A 26,842-nucleotide genomic window follows, 5' to 3' on the forward strand; every position below is an offset into this window, starting at 1 on the left:
TGCAAGCACTAGATGCCAATAATGACAGCAAGGTTGTTTGCATCCCACCAGTCCACATGGGCTCCCATGTTTTTTGTGCCAAGACATTCATTCTTCCCTGCCCTAGGAAGCTTTGAGTTAGTGTAAAATGAGGGAGGACCCACATATGCAACAGGGAGACACGGAGAGGACAAGAAAATAAGAAGCCTGTGATGAGCAGTGTGAGAAGCAGATGATGGACACTCACAGGACAGACTGATCTGAAATCTTGGGGGGTTCAGGGAGAATGAAAGACCTCCCATCCCCATCTGCTGCTTCCCTTTCCCGCCATTGAGAGCTGACACCCGAGGAAGAAAAAAAACAGAGAATCTAGAAAGGGGGATGGGGAGCTGTCAATATGCCACAGGGCAGGGAAGGAAGGAAATAGCATAGAGGAGATCCAATCAGTTGATGTGCTTTAAAATCCCAGCCCTGGTAAAACCTATGGCAGATGCCCCTTGAACTCCTTGGACATAGATGTCGCCTGAAGTATCTTGCAGAAATGCCCCAGTTCTTACAAGAAGACAAAGCTTTAGAGAAGCCACATAATTTTGTCACTGTTTATGTGCTCATACCTCGCTTATATTCAGGTTAATGAACTCATTGTTTTTCACACTCAGTGCTTGGAATACTCCTGAAATGAAAAACAGGACACCGGTGCTATAAATACACCTCATTCATATTCATACATGAGCTCCCCATCCCACAGTGGCGGGTGGCCGTGCCAGGAGAGGGAGGTCTGGTGCAAAGGTGGCTTGCTTAGGATTGCTTGGTAGTGGTAGCTGCTCTGAAAAAATGAAAAAATGAATCCTTGCAAGAGAAAATGTCTTTCTAACTCAAAGCAAGTCTCATTTCTGGACTTGACAAGAAGAGGGTGTCCTGGATGTTCTAAACAATCTGATTTGGATGACACACTGAAATGAAGTCAAACAATTTGCATTTCTTGATATATCTTCTTCAACTTTTCTCTCTCAGTGGTTTAATATTTTTATTGCCACAGATCAAACCAGAAATTAAAGAGAAGAACAAACAAACAAACAAAAAGTCATGAAAATTGATTTGCTTCTCATGGAGCAAGCTGCATTTGATTTGAATTTGGAGCCAGACTAATGACCACTTCAGCACTTATCCAGCCGTTTTACCTACCTCTGCTACTGCTGCTGCGGAGAGAGTGACCCTGCACACAAATGAACTGAGACCAAGGGTGCCTCAATGTACAGGGAACCATATCTTCTGCCAAAAGTGGACAAGCTATATAAAAGGTATGGGAGATACCTGCCCAAGCACAAGCCAATTCTCTCTTTGCATGAGGCACAAACAATATTTGAACCTTGAACTTCTGTGGCCCCAAATGAAGTTCATGGATGAGCTACAAGAAGGGCTATAACATGGACTTTTCCAGCATTCTTCACATTCCTTCTATGTTGCTGCAGAGTTTATGAAACAGGCTCTATTCACATGAAGAAATTTTCCATGAGCAGCAGAAGATTTTTCACTTTATAGGAGAAAAGCCACCCTAAAAGCAAATGCTAAACACAGCTCCTTCCTGTTAGCCATGTACACACTTGATCTCAGATATTGTGCAATATGCTCAATGACAGTTGAAAGTGGGACGTATTTTTTTTCAAAGGGGAAGATGTTCCAGAGGAAGAAGGTACTCACGACTTGCATTCTCTAAGCGAATTAAGCAGTTCAGAAAATCATCAAATCCAATCTGGAACTGTTCGTCAGAGTATCGGAGGACAATCAGTTGCAGCAGGTAGTTGTTGAGTTGGTATCCTTCCCAAAGACACGTGCACAAAGGAAAAGTGAGCAACCTTGTAGGCTGGAGAAGAATCTACAGATTTTTACTAAGTAATCTTGAAAACCAGTTACTGGAAGGATACAGTGTGGCACACAACCATCCTGAATGTGAAATGACCACAAAATTCTTTAAGCTTGTAATGAACAGCAAACTCGGAACAATAAATTTTGCAGTCACTGCAGTTCCTAGTCCATGCACTTTTTGATGTATGAGGGACTCTTCTGTCTCCTTGAAATGGGGAGGGATTCCTGTAAAACTAGGTGTTTTAATAAAAGTAATTTGTGATTAAATTCAAGCACACTGACTGCTCTTGATAACAGCTTGCTCACTGTTCCTCCAGCCCTCGAGTGAAGATGGACTCTGAAGTTGTTTGTTTCCGCTCTGCACATGTGCAGCCCTATTGAGCTTAACAGAGATCAATAAAAATGTAAAGATTGGTCTGACTGCTTGCCCTGAAGAACTGGGAGTACCTGGAGCAAAATCAGGCTACTCAATGTCCACCCCAGGTCCTCTCTGGGGCTTAGACCTCATCTCTGCTCAGGGACACCTGGCCTGCATAGCTGATTGCAGCCATCTTCACCCATAGCCAATCTATCCCAGATAAAAAGCAGTGATTGTCTTACCTGTAGCTTTAAGAGCACTGCGAAGCTCATAGGAGGACATGGAGCCAGATTTATCAAAGTCAAACTGAAGAAAGATGTTCTGTTATGAAATGAGCGCATGGAAAGTTCAGTGTTTGCTCATGAAAGGGTGCACAGATATGGCATAGAAAGGCAGGGTGTTTCTCTCTAACTGTGTAGAATAAGCATTTAAGAAAGCTGACATGGCTCTGGTCTGGATTTGGTCTTATTTTGTAGCTGTGGAGCAAATCTGGGTCCCAGTTCTCTCCATCATAAGAAGAGGTTGTTGTGAAATTTAAACAAGTATTGCCAAACCCAGGCATTCAAAAATAATGAGTAGCTCTTAAAAAAAAAAATCCATTATTTTTTAAAAAGTGAACTTATCTGGGAAGGACATATTGTTTTCTGTCTTTTAACTGTTACAGTCTCTTAATACCTTTTCTTTTTTTCCTCCATAATTTTGAAGGCTAAAGACAAATCGTTAGAACATGAAGTTAAGATCGTCACTCGCTCATTTTCCTCCTAGTATAAAAGATCTAAACAGCCACATTCACAGTACAACCAAGAGAACTGGTACAAACCATTTGAATTTTCACCTCAATATTAAATAATTATTAAGCTGGAGTTAAATGCTATCCTTTTAACGAGATAATAAACACGACTCTCCATTGGAATATGAATGAGTTAGAGCTGTCATCACATTCAGCTTAGAATTTTCCAGCAAATATACATGGAAATCTTCCTACAGGATACAAGGATTTCTCAAGGCCCCTTACTAAAAAACAATGTGTCCTTTGTTAAAAGACATGTACCCAGACAAAGTGTTCAACATTTCTGATGGGCTAGACAAGAAGCAGAGAACTGCATATTTTGAATGCTTGGGTGAAGCATGAGTTCAGAAGAAACTACTGATGACCATGAGGAAACAATTATTATGTCTTTATTTGAATATTCAGTCTGTGGCCTTATTCTGCAGCCCTGCTGATTTTTACTGCCATATACAGTGGCAGGGAAATGTGTTTAAAATTAGCATCAAACTTTCCCAGACTTCAGTACAGTTGACTCCTGAGAGATCGATAATGGCAATGCAGTGACTTAGGAAATGCTTGTTTCCTACTAGTCGTGAATCATCACTTTCTTCTTCTGCACAACAGCAGAAAAAAAACTCTTTAAGTTTCATTTTGATTGGCTTACTTATTAGTGACCACTGCCCTCTTTATCCCAAACATAGTTGATTTGCTTACAAAAATCTCCGTTATTTCCAGAAAACCACTATGGTTTAGCATCATGGAAAGCTAAGAATGCCTTTGACTATCCAAAACAAGCCCCCATACTTATAAAACATTTGTTTTGAGTTAAAATTTGTGCCTTGTAAACACTCCTGTCTCCATTTTTGTCTGTGCATACATAATAAACTATGCAGGAAATAGCTAATGAAATGGAGAAATAAATACAATGAATAATGTCACCTACTATCCATTTCTTCAGCTTTTCCCAGAAAACTTTGAACTCACTAAATTCCAGTTTCCCATTGCCACTGGTCTGGTAATCTGAATCAAGGAAAAGGATTTGTTACATGAAGGTCCAAACTCTGTCTCAATTTATCAGCACCATTCCTTTAAGCAGAAAATGTTAAGTTGCCTGGAAAGCCTGTGGTGCCACTGAAACAGATTTTGGGATTTCTCATGAGGTGCAGCTGGAGCAGTTACAGCCATGGCTGTGGCTGTGATACTTGGGAAACATGATGTGATATAAAACCACCACTGAGCAATGCAGACTCCACAGGAGAAAGAAAGGCAGATTGTTCTAAAGCAAGAACAGTTTTGGATATAAATGGGATATAAATGGTTCAGAGAATTAAGTTACCTGATTCAAACAAATTGCTACTGTACTCGAAGGAGTTAGTCACTGAATGCGCTATTCAGTATTTTTATCTAGAGACCGAGCTCGGTTACAACATCTCAACGAAAAATTAATGGGAGGTGGGACGAGGCTGGCAAAATCTGGTCCTTATGGTCTGACATAATGTCTGTATAGCAGGCAGTGATTTGATCTGCCTGGCCTTCCCTCTACCTGAAGTGTGAGGCTCTTAATATTTATTTTACCGGGTTACTGGTATTCCCTAAGCACAGCTCACTTGCAGGATAGGGCACTTGTTCTGAAATGCTACCTAAGGAATGGGCCCGTTCCCCTTTCTATCTTACCTGCCATTACAAAACCCATGATCAGATGGACACTAGCTCAGCAAGCATTCACAAAGGTCAAAATGTGCCACGTGTGGTCTAGCTAACGCCTGCTGTTATTTAGCACCTATACTGGTGACATTATTGAGGGCACCCACAGATCCTGAGGATGTTATGACTCCTGCAAAAAGGCTGTATTTTTACCCAGCCAGGTTCTTCTTCTTAGATCATACAGAACTTTGTTCCTGCTCCACACCACTGCATGGTGTCTGCAGTCAGGGAATTTGGTGGCATGTGACACAGAGGGGACTTTACTAGCATTGATTCAGGTTTGCATTTGTTTCATTTTGCTTCTCCATTGTGCTCCAAACATCATGCCCAGAGTGGGATTATTGTCTCTGCATTCTTTCTGTTTCCAAAGCAGAGGAAGAGATTTCTCTCAATTTGTTCAAAATTATGTAGAAATTTGCTTGGAAGCATCGCAAATCATGGAAACTATGCAGTTATAGCCTAAATAGTAAACCTAGGACTGCTGCCATGCTCCTGGGTCAAGTGCAGACCCTGGCTCTGTCCCAATACCATGTAAGGATGAGATGTGAACATGGACCAGCTCCCTCCTGAAGCTTGGTTTTTAAGGGAGGAAATTTAGGGTGGGTCCCATCTTTCTCCTTGTAGATGCATAGTTTTTGACATGATGCATCTGCACTGGATTTTGACTTTATGGATGTAGCTTTAACAGGATAAAGTTTTGTCTGTTTTAGTTTTCTGTTAGAAGCATTTGAGAGGATGTCACCTCTGTCATGACGTAGAGCAACAGAAGTAAAGGATAAGAACTTCTCAGCTGAACAAGCAAGACATAAACCAAATGTTAGATACTTGCCTTGTTAGGACTGCATCTGTTTTGTCTCATGAGTAACAAAATAGTCTACCAGGATAGCACACTGCAAAAAACAGCTCTACCTAGGAAGCCATGCTAACCGAACTCAACAGGCAACAGAACACTGCAAAGGACAACTCCAGTGGAGAAGCACCAGGGTGGTGATTCATCTCACCTAATGTCTAAGCAGTTTTTTAGCATCCCTCACAGTTAGGCACATCCAGAACAAGCATCATCACACCATCATTTTCACTGTCTACAAAAGAAGTCTAAAATGAAAGCTTAGATGTAGACACCTACACCACAAATGCCTAAATTTGGACAGACAACTCTCACCCACGCCTGCTTCCTGGAGTTCCAAGTTCCAGCTGAAAGACCAGATTTTCCAGCTTTTCGTCTGGTTGTCAAAAAATCCACAGCTTTGATATCGGTAATTTTCAACATTCTGATGATCCTTAATTTCTAACTCATAACTTGCATGCACAATTCTGTCTGTCAAACTTAAACTTCCAGACAACCAGCTTAAGAAAAGTCATGAGTTATCTCATCTAGGCCTTTTTCAAATAAACCACAGCTTGAAAAAGGCACTGCTCTATACAGAAGTACTTTGAGATCTACTTTTAAAAGTGCTCAGCCTTAAAGCATCTGCCTCTAAGTCTGCAGTAGAAAATGGTCTGTCTTGAACTCCTAACCCTAAAATTCTAAACCAAAAATCAGCATACAACTCTCACGTAATTTTTTCCATCGGGTAGTCTTCTGCCATGACATTACCGTATCCACCTCTGATATCCATGACAGCTAATGGTATGGATAATTATATTCAGCACTCATTTAGCCTCAAAATAACTTATTTGAAAGGATACATCTGTAAGAGAAATGATATTTCGGCATGAAACAAGGCTTAAGTTCTTGAATTTGATGTTCTTTGCTGAAAAAGAATAATAAGAAAGAAGTCAGTGGGTAAATCTGCCTTTTATAAACTGAAAGTAGAAAATAGGATTTTGTGAGTGAAGATAGCTGGGTCTTAGTCCTCGTTGTGGGAAGATCTGTGCGCTGGAAGATGAAGACAGCCCTCACTATGGAGAATTCAATCCAGACAGGAGAGGCAATTACTGAAGACCAGAAACAACAGTCTTGTTTTGTAAATCAGGAGATGAGGTTTGAGGAGTGACAGTTTTCCCATTGTACAAAGGGCCTGCAGCAGGGTCATGAACTCTGTTTCACAAGTCCCAGCCCAGTGCTTGCCAGTCCACAGCAGAGCAGTAGTGCAACAGAGCTGGCCTTACTGAGCTCACATGGGTGGTGCTGGAGGCAGGGTAAGCCTGGCATTAGATCTCTGACCAGATGTTTCCCTGGTTCTGCCCCAGCTGGCTGGAGAACACCAGCAGGAGTCATAACAGAGCCTTTATTTTTCTATGAGTGAATTTGATGGGAGCTGTTATAAAGTTCTTTGCAGCCCTTAACTTAGAGGTTATAAGCACTTACTTCTTTTTAATACAGCATTCAGAACATATTGAAGTTCTTCTGCAGATATCTCCATGTCCTAAAGTAAAAAAAAAAAAAAAAAAAATTCAGCATCTGTTACTTGAATGTTTTTGTAATCAAACATACAAAAAAACTCAGAAAACACAAGCATCACCCATATGTCCTATATTGCAACTCAGGAAAAGAGAACCATACAAAACTGAGAAACAGACGAAAACTAACAGGCTGGCAAAATACAGGAGAGGTGCTTGTGCATAAGGCTCTCTGAAGGAGATCCCAAGTGGGAACCTTTGATTCAAAGGAAAATAAATTGCAGCTTGACACAGAACCAGATAGGCTCCCTCAGGGCTTGAGTTCTAGCTTTGGTCCTCCTGCTTGGTCGCTGGGGACTGGACCCTTCTCCGTCTAGGCATAAGGCATGGTGACATCTGGTGCCCAAACAACACACTACAACTAAACATAAACCTCCCAGATTACGTTATTTTCATTTCAGCTGGCCCTGGGTGGGAGCAGAAGTGTCTCCCCTCTTTCTATATCTTGCTATGACCCCCAAGGTTTTGCACTCACCTCTCCTGAAATCTGCTCAAACAGTGCCCGGAACTGCTTCTCTTCTTCAGTTTCTTGTGGGCTTGGGGATGGGTTTAGAGGCTGCAACATCAACCATGCAAGTCCTTATAAGAATGTAAAATGTGACAATTTTCCTGCACACAGCCCTCCTATGCATCAGGACACCACAGTACATCTTAAAATAAGGTACATGTACCCTTGAACATTGCCAAACATGAGACCTCTCAACTGTCTAGCTACCCAAGGGAGGTCTCACGTCCTTGATTCCTTCACCTGGGTGATTATATAATGTGCCATTGCATTGGCTATGTCAAAACCAGGAGCACCCTTCCTGGAAAACACCTCTCCTCTCACCCCACCCCTGCACCACTCTACTTCCCCAGTCGTTGAACAACCACAGCAAGTGTGTATAGAGCCACTGCTATGGCTGGGGTGACCATGTGAACAGAGAGGAGTTCTTAAACTAAAAAAAATGGGGGGAAAGCAGGTAACAACACAGCACAGGGAGCAAAGATGCAGGCTTTGTTTCCTCTCCTCACAGAAGATCCAACACAGGTGGTATTTAGTGTACTGTCACCAGAATAACCCTGGTGACACTGCTTGGCCACTCATACTTTTTTTTTGACTGTGTGTATGTTCCTCACTTCCTTCTCCTCAGGTTTCAGCACAGTCCCTTAATGATACTGGGACTGGTGAACAGATTTGTTTTTCTACTGAATATGGCCCTGAGATCCCAGAAATGGAGCCATGCTTGTTAGCTGGTCCCTGGAGGAGAGTTTTACCAAAGAGGGGCACAGGAGATCTTGGTTAACTTGTTTCCATGGGAAGGCACACCACAATTGATGGATTATTTGCAGGGATACACTTAAACAGGAGCTGACTCAGACTCAGTTGCAATTAGTGCTTAGCAAGCAGAGCAGGCCATTCATAAACAACAAAAAACTATAATTATTTCAGTAGGCACATGTATGTATCAAGCATTCCCTCCCAAGCCCTGCAGATGTTGATCAGTAAAATAAAGGTATTTGTATGCAAAATGAATGTAGGTCTGTAGATGTTCTCTTGTCTTTTGTTTTTTTTCATAATAAATACAATTTTTAAAGATGTGAATGGCCATGTATCTCTCCAGTGGTGGCTGATACTTGCCCCTGGTGCTGGCTGATGCCGACTGCCTTGAAGTGGAGGCAGAAGAACAATGATTAAGACTTTGATTGTTACAGGTCTTTTACCATATTCAGCAGAACTGTCTGTTTCAGTCACATACACAAAGCTGGCAATTGTGTAACATTCCTGTGAAATGAACATGTTTTAGCCAAAGACAGTAAGAGCAGCCTGTGCTGGCTTCTGCTGAGCTATTCTCTTGCTATTTTAACCCTGTAGGCTTACCTCAGGGAGATCAATGGCAACGTTTTCATCTACATCCCTGGAGAAAACAAAACCTTATTCAGTATCTGGAGGTACTCAACATCTTCTTGGGGTGGAAGCTGGCTTATTAAATTTTCCAAGGGTGAATGATGAAACTACATTTTTTACTGAACATGTCAGGTTTAGATAAAATTAATCAAACAATTAGATTTTTACACTGTTTAAATTTTGGTACAGGCTTTTAAAATGGACTTTAAGCAGGACTCAGGTAGGGCACAGCTGTGCATACTCTCTGCCAAAGAATTAATCTCATTCTTTATTCATTGTGCACATGCTTTTTCCTCAATACCCTTTTTTAATATAAAACTGTCATTTTAACAAACTTTGGAAGGAAACGAATACTGCTGTGTTCACAGATTGCCAAGCAGTAAAAGGCAGCTAGCAATTCAACCTTGTCAAGCTGCCAGCAGATTCATCATGGCAAGCTCTATTTCCCCACCTCCTAAACTCCTCTCCAAAAAAAGTTAGGTTTAGCAAAAACGGGCAAATAAAAATACCAAAAAAACAAAACCAAAAACAAGCTTTCCATCGCAGGACTCTGCTGTAGGGTGGGGTGCCATCCAGCCAGACTCTCACCAGCAGCCACCAGCCACACTCACAGATGAGCACCAGAGGGCTTGGTGCTTGCTGCTGACTTACTCAGTGATGGCCTTTTTCTCGGAGAAAATCCTCAGGCAGAAATCTGCCTCCTTGTGGGGTTCAAACGTGGTCGGAACAAGAATGTAATCCCCCGGCGGCAGCTTGAATCGGTTAGATACTTCCCTTAAATTGATGTAGGTCTTGCTCCTGGCCTTGGAGGAGTGGTACCTGAAGAAGTCTTTGCCCAAGTGTCCATCTCCGCCAGGGCTCTAGGAAGGCAAATGAAAACCTGGCCAGGCTGTACTGAGGGTCATCCTTGCCCCTTTCCCACCCAGAGGACTCTGGGACACTGGGACATTGTCTTCCTACTTAAACATTCCCTGACATTAAATATCTCCCTGACACTAAATATCTCCATCCCAGGTGGTATATAATAAAAAAAAAAATGACAACAGATTTGCCAATCCCAACTTAATTCAGGGACAAGCACCCCTGCATATGATGTGCACCAAGAGGCGTACAAGAAGCAACATTGCCTCTCTAGAAGCCAGGCAGGGGATGACAGAATTGCAGGGCCAAAGATTGTATCCTAGGAACCATGGCCCTGTAGGGACTCCTAAATCCTCCTCCAAGAGGATTCCATCCCAGGCACATCAAAATTATCTATGGGGCTTGATGTAACTGAGAAGATTATTTTAAGAGCAAGTGCCCTAAAAATACATGATGTCTGGCAGGTCTACAAGCCCAGAAAAGATGCTAATACTGATAAGTGCAGCTAGTGCATTGTAAAAGCAGTGGAGTACCTCATAAATAGAGTAGCCAATAGTCAGCAATTCAGCACCAAACTTCCTGAGTTTACGGCGATCCTTTTGCATCAGCGCTGCTATGAATGTGCAGTCATCTTGGCCATCGTCTTTCTCTGTCAAATGTAGCTTGATCTGTGGATTTGTCCAGAAAGTCTCTGCCAATGTAAAGAACACCAGAGTTTCTCACCTCCGAATAGTAGCACTACCACTACCGCTACCAAAACCAAAACAAACCAAAATAGACAAAAAGGGCAATCAAGCTGAGGTTTTACTCAAATTTAGTTTTTCCATTAGCTGTCATGCTTCTTTCTAAGCTCTGCAGAAAATAAGCCAGATCCCAAAGTCCTTCATGGAACTAGCTGTAGAAAATATTTTGGGCCTGACATTTTACTAAGTTAACATAGCTTAAATAAAGTTGTCAGATGGTATTTTGTTAAAAGTACGTAGCCACAATGATCCCATAGTGCTGGTGCCAGTCTGCAGTAACACTGTTCAGATCCATTGTGCTACTTCAGACCCACATAAACATGTTGGCTGAGCTGGATTTTTGTCTCATTTTACACTTATTGCTGCAGTTTATGTGACTGATTTAGTGCTAGTCCTGCTCATGCAAATATAAGAGAGAGGCAAATCAGATCCAATGAACTTGAGAGCAAAGAAAGTTCTTTTACTGCAAAGTCTCAAGTGTGACCGTATGAAAATCTGTGCCTTCGGCTGGTTCCTGCTAGCTGAGGCTCAGCTGGCCTGGCCTGCACCCAGAATTCTGGCTGTGGGATAACAGAAGAAGTGGCTGAGGATGGGTAAAGACTTCAGTGCCTGCTACTTGTTTTCAAAGCAGTATCTATTTACCTAGAAAATTTCTACACCCTCCTGCCGTGGATCCCCGGACCCAGCTCCCCTGGTGGATGGTCACCTCCCACTTGTGGGCAGTGTTGTCTTCCAGGGCATCTGGAGTCAGGTTGCAGATTTCAACTTTATCAAAATGCACCTTGAAGTCTTCAAATTTCATCCTGAGTGAAAGACATGAGAAGCAACAGGCAGTCATTCACTTCAGTGAAGGGTGTTCAGCAGAAGTGTTTACTCCCCAGAATCACAAGGCCAGGTAGATCACCAGCTTGTGTGGGTCTGGGTTGTTTCAGTGACTGTGGAAATATGCCAACGTACACCAGGGGAGGAGCTGGCTCTCACTCACTGTGGTGTGAAACACAGGCAACCTTATTGTCTGAGTCCGATTCTGACACCACTCGTGCCTTTCTTTTTATACTAAAACTCCATTGATTTTATTCAGTTATGGTTGAGTATAAGATGAAAAGAAGTGACACTGGCACAAAAACTGTGGTGGAAAGAGTTATTTCACCAACAACATCCTGGCCTCAATAGCATTATCTATATTGCTGAAGAGACAAGCAAAGCATGGCAGGAGCCGAGTCTGCCTACAGATCAGCTGTGTGCTCAGTGCCACCCATGTGATGGCACTACAGGGGACACATGGTGATGGATTAGCCAAGCCATGGTGTGATTTGCCTATCTGCACAGCAGTTAAAGCCACATTTGGGCCTCTGCGGAGGTGTCTAGGCTCAAGTTCTCACTCTCTTCACCTTTATAGGTGCCTGGGACCTTGACCTAGCAAAAACACACACCAAACAAGAGACAAAAAATGTTTGGACTTGAGGAGTGGCTCCAACCTGCCCTTGAAGGTGGTATAGACACTGCTGCGTGCTACGATGCCACGTGGATTGTACTACATATGTTTCATTCCCAAGGTAGACACATATATATGGTTGTGGGAAGGAGGAAGCAAATGCCACAATATGGATATTTTTGAGCTCCTGGTCTGGACTGCTTGAAACTAGCCTGCTCAGCATGCTGAGAAGCAGAGAAGCCATGTACTTTACCTAGCAAGTAAAAGGACAAATAGATGCCAATAATCCTGCTGACCAAGGATCCTGATGTTCAGGACTGAGCAAACAGCCAAGAGAAAGGCCAGCCAGAGCCAGGCAGCATTAGGCATGGTGTGCAGCCCTGTGCAAAAGGAACAAAGCAGGAAAGATGTCCAAGAGGCAGCAGCTTGCATGGTGGGCACTGCAAGGACAGGAGGCCCATATTTTGTAAGGCTGAGGGCACCCTTGGTAGGCTGAACTTCTGTCTGTAAAAGGTGAAATGTGTTAAACCTTCCTGAGGGTAGTTTAGCATTCAGGTATGTCCTCTGCTCTAAATCACTACCTATGAGTCCTTCTCTCTCCACGAATCATAGAAATAACATACAGAAATTGATCTCCTCCATAACACAAACTTCTATAACTATAATTTTCTTCCAGTGGCTGACGTCTAACAACAAAATGGTGTAGCAGGAGAGCAGAAGCTCTCCAAGATCGTGTGTTTATCTGTGGCAGTGGCAGATAGGACCCAGCTAGCCCTCAGTGTAGCTCACCAGACACTGCCAGCTCCATTTTTCTGCTGTATAAGAAATAGGTGTCTGTGGTATTATTGATTTACATTTGCTATGGGACATTTTACAACCTGTTTTTAGTGTGGGAAGAAACAGTAGGGTTTGCTTTCCTGAGCTCTGTCTTTTGTCAGCTATTCCCCTATATCACTACCCCTAGGCACTGCTAATTCTCACTTTGATGCTCAGTACACTAGAGCAGGGGTAGCACAACAAAATCTGTCTCTAAGTGGCTCCATTTCCTGGCCACACTATGCAGTTCTCAGTCCTTTGGAAATGGGCTGCAAAGCAGATGAAGAATTTGCACTTTATAGATCGGATTTGGCTCCTAAGAGGTAGAACACCTGTTCTGACTTCCCTAGGGCTGTCCTAGCTTTGTACTGGCAAAGTGAAGAGAAAACTCTGACCCTCAGATATTAGGATAGAAGAGATAAGGGTGAGAGAAAAGCTGATTTCTTAGCCAACAGCCTTCTTCACATCTAAGAGAAACATCTCGTCAAGACCAATTTGAATTGTTAATATGTAGCCAAAATATCTTTGGGATAGTTAATGAGGTCAGCAGGCTCCTAGCAAGTTACCATGAAGATATTATTTTTCAGTCCTCACAAATCTAAGGATCAAAAGATCTTATCTGATGATATGACACATCTTGCTTTAAATGTTCCATACTTTTGGATGTTATTTGCTTTGCTGCACTACCCTTCTTCCCAGCCTTCTTATTCTTCCTAGAATTAAGTTTAACACAATACATGAAAATAAACAGGTATTCCTCTTCTTCACTTTCATTTACAGAAACAAGCCTGTGTACGAGAAATGACCATTGCTTTGTGTGCAGTCAGAACACAGAGTAAGCTGGGTCCAAACCCTGCAGCATGTTACAGAAGCTGTTAATGAGTTCATAGTAAGTCTCCTGGGCTCCCTTTCAGCTTCCAGACATATTAAGAAATTATGTCCAAAGAGCTTGCTGAGTGTAAACCTTGCTGTTAGGTCTACTTCAGCAGAAACCAGTTGCGATCAACAAGAAGAGACCTACTGCATGTTACAGTATTTGCTAAGGCCAAAGACAATGCATGTCATGAAGAATGTGTTTTGAACTCTTGAGGACTTAGTTACTTTCCTTCTCACTATTTCTGGCAGTACGTTTCAAAGCACCTCATAAAGATTACCCCATCTTTCTAGGGAGGCAAGCCAAGTTACCACCAGTAGTGATGAACGGAGTGGCTGAAGGTCCTCAGCTGCAGAAGCAGGAATATAGCTAATTTGCCATCTCAGCTAAATTATATCAGCAAATCCACAGTGGGAGCAAACTGAAAGCTGGAGAGAAGCAGCTATATTCATCTCTTTGCTTATCTGACCATTTTAATGTCTTTAGGGATACATCACATTATTGCTCATGCAAAGTTTGTATATGAAGTGTGATGGGGAAACCATCAAGGTGTGGCTTAGAGGGGGCAAAGAGGCAAACATTCCTTAGCGAAATGCACACGACAAAAGGAATTAGGAGGACCAAGTGTGATGGACGGGGTGGAGGGTTTGGCTGGTATAAAACTTGCCTGACTGGTTCTGAAAACATTTCTTATCTTCTGCATATGAATTTTGTCCACTTAACCCCTTCAGTGGAAATTTCAATCCAAATGACTTTTACTTCTGCTCTGAATGGCTAAGGTGCTGAATGAGGAAGGTCAACATTTGTCTGGGTATGCTCAACCTCATTAACTTTTATTTGCCTTCCAAGAACTTATTTAACTATCAACTTAGCTGCGTTGGACAGATGACTTTTTCATTAATTGCTCATTTCATGTCTACTTGCACAATTGTACCTCCATTATACAGTCAGGCTTTAAGTCATGCCCTGTATTGAGAGACTTGCTGGAGCTACTTTGGTTCCAGGTAAAATCTTTGCCTCCTTTTCATTCACCCCATAGGCTCTAGCTGTAGCCAGATAAAAAACAGACGAAAACACCTCCACAAAACCTTTCTGGAAAAACTGGAAATGTCTTACTGCATCTGCCATGTCAATAGTAAAAGAACTCAAAATATCCTATGTAAAAATACCTAAGAATTTAATCATACAATAGTAATATATATAGTATATAATAGCAATACATGAGCAACAGGATCTGCTTCCCTCTAGAGCTATCAAAGTTTGGGATAAATCATTTTATGTGACTTAACGTGCTGTACTGTCTACCTCAAGTCACTTTTCAGGTCTAAAGTTGAACTTTGGTTTATCTGGCAGGAAAAATCTGGACTAGCCCCACTGCATACCTCTCTAGATTTACCTCTGTGTAAAAGAGATGAGCATCTGGCCCTAGAAAATGCAACTACACTGCCAGTAATGCACAGCACAGTTGATATAGGGGAGGATCATGTGCAAGTTCAGCCATCTGCTCTGTCTGAGATTGTGAATTTGGCATCAAGAACACTTCACACCTCTAAGGCAATATCCACCATGGTTGGTTGTTTTTTTCATTTCATTTAATCTTTTCTTAAATTTTTCCATCATTTCACACATATCTTTGTGTTCTTTTACTTTCTGTAACAAGCAGTATTACTTCTTAGGACTCCCTTCCCTTCCAGTGTATGTCTAGCATCAACCCTGAAGGCAATTCATATCATATCATATCGGTGATACAGCGCAATACAATGCTCCCTTCTGTAGAGCCTGCTTTCATTCACGGGAAGGATTTAAAGAGTGTTACATCCATGGGAGACACACAGTACTTGAAATATGCTAATGCCACCAACTAAGCTGACTTCTAATATGCTTTTTGTTATTGAAATAGAGATGGGCACACATGAAACACACAGAAAGCCAAGTGAGCATTCTACCTGCTCTCTCCTAGGCAGAAACTGAGCATTTCCTCACAAAGATTTCTTCCTCGCTGCTCGTTTAGGCCACTGAAGGCTTATTCTTTAACTAGAGCCACACACTTTAAAAACCTGTGTCTTACCAGAACTCTCCATCATCCAGTGCTGCCTGACAGAGGCGTCTCTGCTCTGATGCGCTGACTGAACGCCACTCCAGAGAGCTGCAAGAAAACAAAACCAAGCTTTATTACAGGTATGTGCCAATTAATCTACCCTGGCTCAGAACAACTGGCTGGATGTAGCAGCAGGCTTTTCTTCTTCCAAATGTGCTTTATTTGAGTGCCTCACACAAACGCAGATGCATTTAAGAGATTTCCCAAATCCTGCTGTCACTCATGGTTGCACAGACCCAACAAATGTAGCCGGAAGCAGGATCAGGCCAAAGATTCCAAAGCTGCTCCAGGGTGGTCGTGCACTGAGAATTGGGACTGCTCTCAGGTGTTAGGGTTGTTGATAAAACTCAAAATTTTGGTAAGTCACACTCCTTCTTAAATCTATTTTCTATCTCTAGCATCATCTATTCTTTTATGTTTGTCATGTTAAAAATGGAAATGCCTTACTACGTTTCTAAACTGACACAATAAGCAGGGAGTAACAGACACCTGGTGTTGAGGTTTGTAGTTCCAGCAACCACTGTGAAATGTTAATACAGATTCCTGGACTGACCTGCAAACTCCTCTGCATCTTGATTTCCAGAAAACCTCCCAAGTGCAGAATCAGAGCTCTGTTCCACTGGGACAGCACAAATTGACAGATACCTGTCCTGATCTTAACCTCTCAAATTATTTTTTTTTTTTGAGATTTAATCACTCATTATATATATCTCCATTATCCATATTTTTCTTTTTCAAGATAACAAAGGATCACAGCTCATGTGGAAACATTTCATTTATTTCTGAGTCCTGTTAAGGACAAAGACATTAAAGGTACTCCTACAGATGACTATGTGCCTCAGCAATTTTAAAGGGCCAGGCAGGTTATGGCTCCTCTCTTCTACATCTGTGTGAATAAAAAAAGAACTTAGTAGAAGAAAGTGAAAAAAAATAAAACTATGCATATGTGCAAAAATATATTGAAAAGTGTATGCTGTGAGGAATGCAGTGTTAATTTTTACTATTTTTTTTTTCTTGTGTATTATTTGAACTTTGTTTATTTTTTGTAAGACTGGTTTTCAGACAAATCCTTTTGTGGTTTTGGGTCATTCCACAATTTCGGTGAGTACCACATGGAGAGGGTCTCATTTAATGGTTGTGTATAATCTGCAAGGTCCTTGCCTATTCCTGGTGTGTTTAAAAACACAGAACAGTGAAAGCAACTAAAGACTCATAATCGAGCAGCTTTGAAAATACTGAGGGTGACACGTTAGCATAGCAGTAACACTGTTATGCATGTGCAGGCTCTTGATTTAAGTTTCAGTGGAAGAGCTGGGGCTGCAGAAAGCTGGGTGTGGAGCAGCAGCTGGGATCTGGCCTCTGTGAGGCCAGCGTGTACAGGACAGCACACGCACTTGTCACTCCAAGGACCGTTCCACTCGACCTGTCCCCAGGGGTTCCTTATCCTTATGAGCTGCACTTGTCGGCCCCGATAGCTCACCTGGGGAGGAAAGAAACAGAGAAAATACCAAGTGTCAGCAGCTAGGGAGCAGGACCTCTCCAGTGTGCAGGGGCTGGGGAGGCTGGTGTAACGGCAAGGCAAAAGGTGCAGGCTGCTGAGGGAGATGTGGGAGGGAAAGATGGATGGGAATTTGGGTAACTCCCCCAGGGTAACTCCCCCTGTCACCTGAGGTTGGGGGACACTCCCTTGTCTCTTCCCCAGGTCTCTCCCTGCATTGCACTACAGAACGTACCTCATCGATGCCAGTCACGGAGTAGGCATGGCCTTTTATAAGGCCAAAGGGGGTTTTGGCTTCTGACTCGGCAGCACTGCTGGTCTGAAATTTTGGGAAAAAATTGTTAATATTTCTCTTCAGAGTGAGGTCACAGGTGATGCCACCTGGTCCCTTCCAAGCATCAGGTGGGAGGTCAGTGGCTAACCAGTACTATGAACAGTGAACTCATCTGTCTGCTCAATGCAGTGGTAGCCTCTGAGGAAAGAAAAGGATTTTTTGTTTATTTTTTTTTTAGCTTTGTTCACTCAGAGGGAAAATAAAGTGGTTCCAGACTTAAATACTCTTTCTGCCCCTGTGATTTTGTGTCAACATCATTTACCTTTCCAGGTTCTCAGTCTTAACTCCATTCAAATGTAGTTTGTGTCAGGAAGTGGATTGGAAAAGGTGTTCTCAGACTGAGATCCATTTCTTGTAAAAACACATTGATGGAGCAGTGACAGCAGTGAAGGATCCCATCAGCCAGCTAAGTATAACACTCTCTCTAGTTCAATAAATACTTAATTAATCTTTGCAAGCAGCAAAGCTTCATTAAGAGAGAAAGGGAAACTCAAACCAGAAATCACAATCAGAACCCCAAAGTTGAGGGCATAGTCTTGAGAGAGCTTGTGGAAAAGCCCTCTTTTCAGGCAGGCAGGCAGGCAAGTAGGCAGGCAACAGGTTTGAAACAACAGGTCTCCCTCAGCCCAGGCAAATGTTCAATGATGAGGCTTTTGGGCAGAAGGCAAACAAAAGCTTCTCTCCTTCTCCCTAAGCCTGGGTGCTTCCTTTGCCTTTTTTAAAAGTGCCCCCAAAGGGAAATGAAACATTTTGTGCTTCATAGGAGTTTTCATCTGCTCTGAAACCTTCTTCTGCAGCTGCTCATTCTGGTGGAGAAACTTGGCACACTTTCATTTCCAAACTGCCTTTTCCACTGAGCACACTCAGCAAGGAACAGCAACAGGGCTTTCTCCCTTGCCATTGAGGAACTCAGGCATTTTTCACCAGAAAGCCAAGGGCAAATGGGTGGATCCTTCTACCCTGGGTCAGACACAGTGGCAGAGCAGTGTAAGTAACCTATGCAGGTGCTGCCCACCCACAACCTTTTCTCTGGGAAAAGGAGGTTTTATTCTCTGGAGGGTTAAACATGCCCTAAGTCCCAGCCCCTGTTTACAAACAAACACACCAGTCCTGAAAATGGTCTTGAGTAGCCCAAGTCCCCACAGGTGTTGTTACAGAATTCAAGGTCGAAAAAAAAATATTTTGCAGTTTCTGGAACCAGTAAGTCCTCAAAAAGCTATGGCAAAATTTTGATGCTAAAAGTGACCAAAAAATTCAGGAAATAAAATTCACTTTCACCAAGTGCTCATATTCATGTCATTATTGCTTTATATACAGTGGCCATCACACGCTGAAAAGTGATGAATCTTTTTCTTTTCTTTTCAACAACTGTACTAAAGACTACATTAATATTATATATCTGGCAGTTCAGAGCTATTATATGCAGAGTTAAATGCATATCCCTCTACTTATCATTAATTTAACCAGTCATTAAAAAATGGGGGTTTTAAACACAGAAACCACAAAACTAAACTGAGAAATCCAGACTCCATTTCTTACTTACATCAATAGAGCAGCCCACCATTGAGCATCTTTTCAGAGCTTTCTTGAGGATTTCGTAGAAATTGTCAGGAGCCTTTTTAGCCTCATACGTTTCTCCTACTCCCCCCGTGAAATCCTCCATGGCTTCTATTGTACCACCTCCTTTCAGAGCCTCATAGCTGCCGTTCAGCCTGGAAGACACATGCTGACTGTGAGACATGTTTTCAAAATTTTGAAGATACCCATGTTTTGAACGCTTTCTCACACAGGCATGAAATTGCAGCAATAGCACTGAAGTCAAAAGAAATACCCCAGAATGTACCCAGGATATGTGGAAGAAGTATTAGGATAATTCTGCTTTCCTTGTTAATTATTATTTTTAATTCATTAATTTCTCCATATCCTTAAAGCTTGGAAGTTTTCTTTCTTTAGTGCCAGTTGTCAAGTTGACAAGGACTGAATATCACTGTGTGTCAGTGGCTTGCTACCTGCCAAATCATTTAAAATTACGGAGTTAGCCAGGACCATCAATTGAGGTCTCAGCAGAGACACAAATGGCAGGTTTCAAGCTTTGATCCAATTCTCTTGCTGTCAGCTAGGTTTGTATCTAATGATATACTGGAAGCTGGCCCAGCTCACAAGAGACAGATATAATGTCTTTATATCAGGACAGCAGCAAATGCAAAAAACCCAATCACCACCAGGACAAAGTATTACATAGAAGCTGTTTGTCTGAGTTATGAATAATGTATATACAACTTGTGAATAATGTAGGCACCAATAGTGAATTCTGTGTGTGCAGTGTGACTTACTTGGCATAGGCTTTCTCTAGTAAGGCACTCCAAAATTCATTGTGTTCAGCTGAGTGCAGGAATACCAACCGGCCTTTGAAGGTGGGCAGTCGGTCATCAATCACGACATCCAGCCATTCGTTGTGCTGCCAAAACTATTTAGAAATGATGGAGAATAAGTCTGCTGACAGCACTTTATTTCCTGAGTGTAGGACTCTGGTGCCCCAGTACTTCTAATTGTAAGTTGGTGACAATTAATCAACTTGATTAGAAGTGACATGTAAATCATCATTCCAGCTCTACCATGCTAGGCTGCTCTGAAGGAAGGACAGTCTACCTTAAGGAAAGACTAAGACTGAAAGTGTAGAGCTGTATAGTAGCTCCTTCTCTGGATAACATCACTTACATAGCTACAGAAGTGGTCACCACATGATTCAAGATACCTTTAAGACACACTCCTATTACAGACCTCAGTCCAAGTCCTTTAAGGCCTTATATTTGAGGTGGGGTTTTTGTGACCAGGAAAATGTGAAATGATTTCTAAAGTCATATATCTCTTCACAGAACAGAAGTGGCTATGAAGGTGCATGTGAGAGGCTGACACAGCCCTCTAGGCTGCTTCTCAAAACACAACAGTGTGAGCTCATCAATTCCTGGTTTTTGTTTTAGAATGTCTCCTCTGCAATAACCAGCAATCCCACTGCAAGGCCATTGACTTGTAATGACAGAAATGTGTGCCAGATGTTCATCTTACCTGGAAATGAAATATTCCAGCATAATCTGGCCCAAAATTTTGATCCAGTGGCACCACTCTTGCTAATGTTTTTTCATTCAGTGTGAGAGAAGCTATGGCTGCTAACAGCCAGCAGTCACCTGTGAATTAAGAAACAGGAAAAAAACCCTCACTTTCTTCCCTTCAAGAGGAGAAGAAGGTGGTGTAGGGGCCAGAGGAGATGTTATGGTAATTAGCTGCCACTTCTCTTGACATCTAAAAGACCTCAGAAAATGTGTGTCTGCCTGGGCAGGGCAGACTGTGCTGCAGTTTGGAGGTGCTGGTAGCGAAAAGACTCCCTTGGTTTCACAGTACCCTCATGTGGAGATCCTTCCCTGATCTTGAATCCCACTGTAGCAGCCAGATCCCAGGCACAGACGGGAGGGTGCTACCAAAGAGGTGGCTGGGGGCAAGGTGGGTACCTCCAGCTTCACTGCTCCCACCTGTTCAAGAGGGACAACGTAGCCTCGTGTGTGAGGATAATTCTGCTGCTCCTCCCAAAGGGTAGGCATGAATGTGTCCACCCAGGGGGAATCACTCACCAAGATCCCCTTGGCAAATGTCAGTTCTTGTGGCTCCTCCAATGATAAACTTGGGATCTTTGACAATGTCCTGTGGGAGTGGGATAGCAACACAGAAACGATTAAGAACATAGCAGGAAAATGTGTGTGCCACATGAGCTCTATTGTCACTCAACAGTGCAGCCACCATGAAGGACTAGGTGGGGAATCCTTGCTAATTAATTACAGTGTAGAATATTTAAAGAATCAACTATCCTCAGTTTTTCATAATTAGTTAGCTATTAAAGAAAGGCTGGCATTCTTTATTCATCTGTAGGTGACTGTTGAAATATCACAGAACAACCTCATCCAAAGTCTCAATGTGAGGCTACCACCCTCATTAATGTTTTGTTTGTTTTCCCCAGTGGGTAGAAAAACTACAACTGGCAATTTACTTTTCAATGCACTATTAAACCTTTTGTTTACCTGCACATAATACCTGGAACGTACAGTGTCTGACAACCATGAGACCATTTCCCCCTCAAACAGGCAAACAACAAAAGTAGACAACAGCCTTGTTTGCATTCCAGAGGTAATTTTTAGGAGGAGCTTACACTACCCACCCTTGTGTGCTCAGGGGGACTGGTACTCATGGTGGCATTAAAGCAATTCTCAAGCATTCACTCGCTTCAGTCAGCTGGACAGAAGAATTAACCATGGGAAACTAAATTCCCCTCTCTTCTCCCCTTGCCTAGGAACTGTAAATTGAATTTAGTCGATTCAACTGAATAGAAAAGGGAGGAGGAGGGTTCTAATATATTACTAGAGGTATACGCCTGTAGTTAGTCAGTCTTCCCTGATATGTTATTGCAGACCCTATGACATGAAGCAGACCCTTCTGCCTAAGTGGCAGAAGCTTAAAAAAAAAATATGGCCAAGGGGGAATAGAAGAAGACGTTCAGTCATTTAATCCCTGCATTTGCTTGAAGGAAACCGAGTTGCTTTTGGTTCATATCATTGCATTTTGTGAGGCCATCAAGGCAGGATAGTGATAGTTTTGTTCAGTTTCCTACATTTATTGCTGAAGAACCTGCTGCTGGCCACTGGTGGTGCCAGGACAGTCCCCAGTGAAGCAGCAGTGCTCCTGTGAAGCTCACCCTGCAGAGGAAATATTCAGGAGGAAGCTGGTTTGCATATTTTCTGTTTACCTTTGCTGGGGAGGAGGTGGTGGTGAGGTTGTGCCTCAGCCACAGGTACCCTGAGGAGTAGGCACTGCAGAACGTCATGTCCCCAGTGTGTAAAGCAAAGGGAAATCAAACAGCAGCTGCTCCTTACCTTGCCCACCCACTTGTTAAATACACCCAGTCTTGTTACAACCGGATATGAACAATGAAAAACACAGCTCATTGCCTTTAGACATAAATATAACATCAGCTGATGAAGTAGCTGATCTTTAATAACATGCCTTGTGTTAGCATCATTGCTTCTGGGGAAGATAATTCTCATGGCAAGAAATGTATTTAGCTGTCACCAAAAAACTGTGTTAGCATGTGACAAGATAAAAAAATCTTTCCACTGACATGGGTCTGACCATTAAGTTCATGGCTCACTGCTTGTTACACAGCTCTAAAACTGACATATGGAAAAGTATTTTCAATCTCCTATGTCTAAAGCAAACACAAATAGTAAAAAAAAAAACAATAAAAAGGAATTGAAAGGATTTTCACTGGAGCTGTGCCATATTCTCAGCTATACAAAAGAAAAAAAACACTCCACAGTTTTCGAATGGGTGTTGAAAAATATTAATTTTAAAAGGATTTTCAGACTGGATGGTATGATAATGTGTATCAGAGAACAAAAGCCAAAGCTGGATCTTGCATTCACACAATGCACACAGGAGAGATGAAACAAGGCAGCTTGTGACTATCCTGATGCTACATCAAAGATAGGTTTCTTTAGACTCAAAAGAAAACAAATTGGATCCCCTGTGTCTCTGTCTCACTTTGGTAGAGGGGGTACACAGAACTAAGAAATGCTGAGGGTAAGGCCATTTAGGTGACCTTCTTCCTGTGATTACATTTCTCTGCCTGGTTCCACCATGAAGTACCTGTCCTACCAGTTGCCAGTAGCTGTTCATATCAGGAGAATATCCTTCTTACTTCCTCCTGTAGACCACAGACTCATTTGGCATTGGTAAAACACCTTTGTCTGTCTGTCTGTTTTTTTTTCATCTTTCGATTTCTGTGTCCAACTTTCTCAGACAATGAGCTGTGAAATTTATCTGAGCACTTTTAATTTTAGATATAAATTAAGTTTTTAGTTTAGATATAAATTAAGAAGGAGAAGGAAAGGAAAGGAAAGGAAAGGAAAGGAAAGGAAAGGAAAGGAAAGGAAAGGAAAGGAAAGGAAAGGAAAGGAAAGGAAAGGAAAGGAAAGGAAAGGAAAGGAAAGGAAAGGAAAGGAAAGGAAAGGAAAGGAAAGGAAAGGAAAGGAAAGGAAAGGAAAGGAAAGGAAAGGAAAGGAAAGGAAAGGAAAGGAAAGGAAAGGAAAGGAAAGGAAAGGAAAGGAAAGGAAAGGAAAGGAAAGGAAAGGAAAGGAAAGGAAAGGAAAGGAAAGGAAAGGAAAGGAAAGGAAAGGAAAGGAAAGGAAAGGAAAGGAAAGGAAAGGAAAGGAAAGGAAAGGAAAGGAAAGGAAAGGAAAGGAAAGGAAAGGAAAGGAAAGGAAAGGAAAGGAAAGGAAAGGAAAGGAAAGGAAAGGAAAGGAAAGGAAAGGAAAGGAAAGGAAAGGAAAGGAAAGGAAAGGAAAGGAAAGGAAAGGAAAGGAAAGGAAAGGAAAGGAAAGGAAAGGAAAGGAAAGGAAAGGAAAGGAAAGGAAAGGAAAGGAAAGGAAAGGAAAGGAAAGGAAAGGAAAGGAAAGGAAAGGAAAGGAAAGGAAAGGAAAGGAAAGGAAAGGAAAGGAAAGGAAAGGAAAGGAAAGGAAAGGAAAGGAAAGGAAAGGAAAGGAAAGGAAAGGAAAGGAAAGGAAAGGAAAGGAAAGGAAAGGAAAGGAAAGGAAAGGAAAGGAAAGGAAAGGAAAGGAAAGGAAAGGAAAGGAAAGGAAAGGAAAGGAAAGGAAAGGAAAGGAAAGGAAAGGAAAGGAAAGGAAAGGAAAGGAAAAGGGAAATACAATGAGAAAAGGGTCTTCTGCACTTCAGATTATTCTAAAATTTTGATAAAGTGCAGTTTCAAAGGTTTAATTGTAATGAAGAGGGATTGCTAAATAAACTTGCTAAATATCTTTCTGCATCTTAGAGAACAGAAGATTTCTCTGGAAAGCAAGATATTGATCTGGTGCAGATCCATGTAGCTCACCGACTGCAGTGGGACATTCACATGTTAGGGCTAGCTGAGGGTCTTGATCATGCCATGTACAGTTGTGTGTACTTGCAGGAGTATGCACATCAAAATAACGAGAAAGCTTTCTCTACTCTCATCACTTAGTATTGAACTCTAACAGAGTGTAAATCTGAAGACTAGCAAGATTTGGCCCCACAATTACCCACATGTATTGTGCTACACTTCAGCAAAGCGACTGTAAAATACCAGCAGGAGAGTCAGTAAAAACCAGTCAGCATGAAAAGCAGTTTGAACACAGATAACCTACATAGAGGCCATGCTCTTGTGCTCACCCTCTCCAGCACTACAGCTTTGCCAGCTGAGCTGTGGCAACTAACCTGGCACATTCACCAAGCCTATATACCACTTACAAAATTAATAGTGCTAAGCTGAAATGGTGCTACAGTGCCTCTATTTTGTTGCTGCTCCTGATGGATAATAGAGATCAAATTGATTTAGCTGGAATGCTGAGGACCCAGAGAAGAGCATGACTAAATCTCTGTCCTTACACGTCCTCTCAGACTCCTCTGAGCTTTATTTCTCACTGTGCAGCTCACAAAAGTTCACCTTTTTGCATGTTGGGAATTGGAGTGCAAAGGCAGATCCCATTTCAGGTCACTTGCTCATCCTGGAAATGTTTCCAGTTCAGCACACAAAGATCCTGAAGGAAACTGCAACAACTACAACAGACAGACTGCCCTCCTTTGTCCCTAGGTACCACACACAAGGACACACAAACTCTCAGCTGCTCCCGGTCACATTTTGCAGCAAAGTTTAACTATTTTGAAGCTCCAAATGGGAAAAAAAAATTACAAACCTAATGGCTGGTCAAAGAAAAATCATTCTTTCTGATTTACTGTTGCAGGAACTTGCATTTCTGATGTCCCATAGCACTCCAGAGTCATCACACCAAAAGCATCTCCGCCCCACAGACCAGCCCTGTGCTGGGGGGGCAGCCCTGCAGCCCACCTGGCTTTTGGGGCATGGGTGGGCAAGGCCGGCAGCAGTGCTTGTGGGGGCTGCACTTGCAATATCTTGGGATCTCCTATTTTTTCCTAGCTGAAAATAGCTTTAATTTTGCTCTGAAGTGACACTGTGTTAACTATTAGATGCTGAGGCATTTAAATGCCTATCATTGTGGATTAAGTTAAGGCAAAATTTAAACCCTCCTTTAAGCTTATTTTGCTCTTTTTCTCCCTCAGTATCAGTATCACCAAAGGAAAGTTCCCTACTAAGGGAGAAGCTTAATAGAAAGAAGTATAAAGAAAAAGAGAACAAATGTCAGTCATTAGCGAATAAATGAAATGTAGCCACAGATTTTCTGTGGCTATTAGTTACAGAAGGAAGTGGGGAGAAGGGACATGGAGTGATGTTGGGTTTGCGATCTGGGAGCTTGTGACTAGTGAAGCTTCAGGCTCTTGTTTTGTTATTAATGATTGTTATGCAAGATGCATTAAGAGATACTCATCAAGCCCTTGGCTACTGCTGAAAGGCTCAGTAACCATGGCATATATTCATAATCCCTCAGTGTTTCATGATGGAAGCAAACAAGTAAGTATAAGAGCCTCATGCTATAAAAGTTAAAAGTTTTGAATATTTTAAGTTTAGCCTTAATAATGAATTTCCTACTTTAACAACACTTGAATTTTACATAGTTAGAACATCATCATAACATATTTTGCCCTTAATTCCATGCACGTCCTCTTATTTTTGTCTTAGCATTGCTTTTGTTCAGCAATAATGCAAAAAAGAAGGCTGATGACAAGTTGTTTATGCAGGAACATAAACAGACATGCATAAAGCGTGGCTATACAATGAGCTACATCTAAAAAATGGGGTGAAATCTTCCATCCTTCTGGCCCCACAGTTTGAGCTGTTTGTGGCTGACATTCCAACCCCACACCAGTACCCCTGAAGTGGGAAAGTTTCCTCCCACTTTGTCTCCACATCTCCCTGAACACGACATGCATTTGGTGCAATCCCAAAGCACAGCAGCATCTGACTTTTGGCAGGATGAAAGGAGAGAACATGATGACATACTCACCCCGGGCCTCTTCCAGATGAAGGGAATAGGCGGGTTTTCACTGAAGAAAAGCGAGGAGTTACAGGCGGGGAAGTCGGGGTCCTCAAAGAGGACCCCCCTGCGGAGGCACTCCCGCTTCAGCTCCTCGTAGGTCTTCCCCGAGCTGTGGGTGGCACGTGCAGCCCCGGGCAACATGGGCGGCCTCGGCTTCGAGTCCTGGTACAGGTAGGGCATG

The 26,842-nt window shown here is 42.3% G+C and overlaps 1 protein-coding gene across 2 annotated transcripts in view; it reads right to left on the reverse strand.

Annotated features, from left to right (window-relative positions):
* Window positions 1–26,842, reverse strand: part of CAPN9 (calpain 9) — a 27,513-nt gene extending 671 nt beyond the window's left edge. Inside the window, exons 1-19 of one of the 2 annotated variants that reach the window (XM_008945852.1) lie at window positions 26,629–26,842; window positions 21,253–21,322; window positions 20,693–20,811; window positions 19,960–20,093; window positions 19,170–19,338; window positions 17,528–17,611; window positions 17,189–17,274; window positions 15,765–15,842; window positions 11,214–11,374; window positions 10,362–10,519; window positions 9,619–9,827; window positions 8,941–8,977; window positions 7,555–7,635; window positions 6,988–7,045; window positions 6,366–6,430; window positions 3,916–3,984; window positions 2,446–2,524; window positions 1,681–1,797; window positions 594–652 (exon numbers count right to left, since the gene is read on the reverse strand). In XM_008945852.1, the coding sequence (XP_008944100.1) occupies window positions 594–652; window positions 1,681–1,797; window positions 2,446–2,524; window positions 3,916–3,984; window positions 6,366–6,430; window positions 6,988–7,045; window positions 7,555–7,635; window positions 8,941–8,977; window positions 9,619–9,827; window positions 10,362–10,519; window positions 11,214–11,374; window positions 15,765–15,842; window positions 17,189–17,274; window positions 17,528–17,611; window positions 19,170–19,338; window positions 19,960–20,093; window positions 20,693–20,811; window positions 21,253–21,322; window positions 26,629–26,841 (2,046 nt within the window). In that variant the 5' untranslated portion in view covers window position 26,842. The remainder of the gene's footprint in view (window positions 1–593; window positions 653–1,680; window positions 1,798–2,445; window positions 2,525–3,915; window positions 3,985–6,365; window positions 6,431–6,987; window positions 7,046–7,554; window positions 7,636–8,940; window positions 8,978–9,618; window positions 9,828–10,361; window positions 10,520–11,213; window positions 11,375–15,764; window positions 15,843–17,188; window positions 17,275–17,527; window positions 17,612–19,169; window positions 19,339–19,959; window positions 20,094–20,692; window positions 20,812–21,252; window positions 21,323–26,628) is intronic. The other variant, XM_008945853.1, reaches the window with a different exon arrangement.

The sequence above is a fragment of the Merops nubicus genome, unplaced genomic scaffold, assembly GCF_000691845.1.
Source record: "Merops nubicus isolate BGI_N331 unplaced genomic scaffold, ASM69184v1 scaffold11248, whole genome shotgun sequence".
Classification (NCBI taxonomy): Eukaryota; Metazoa; Chordata; class Aves; order Coraciiformes; family Meropidae; genus Merops; species Merops nubicus.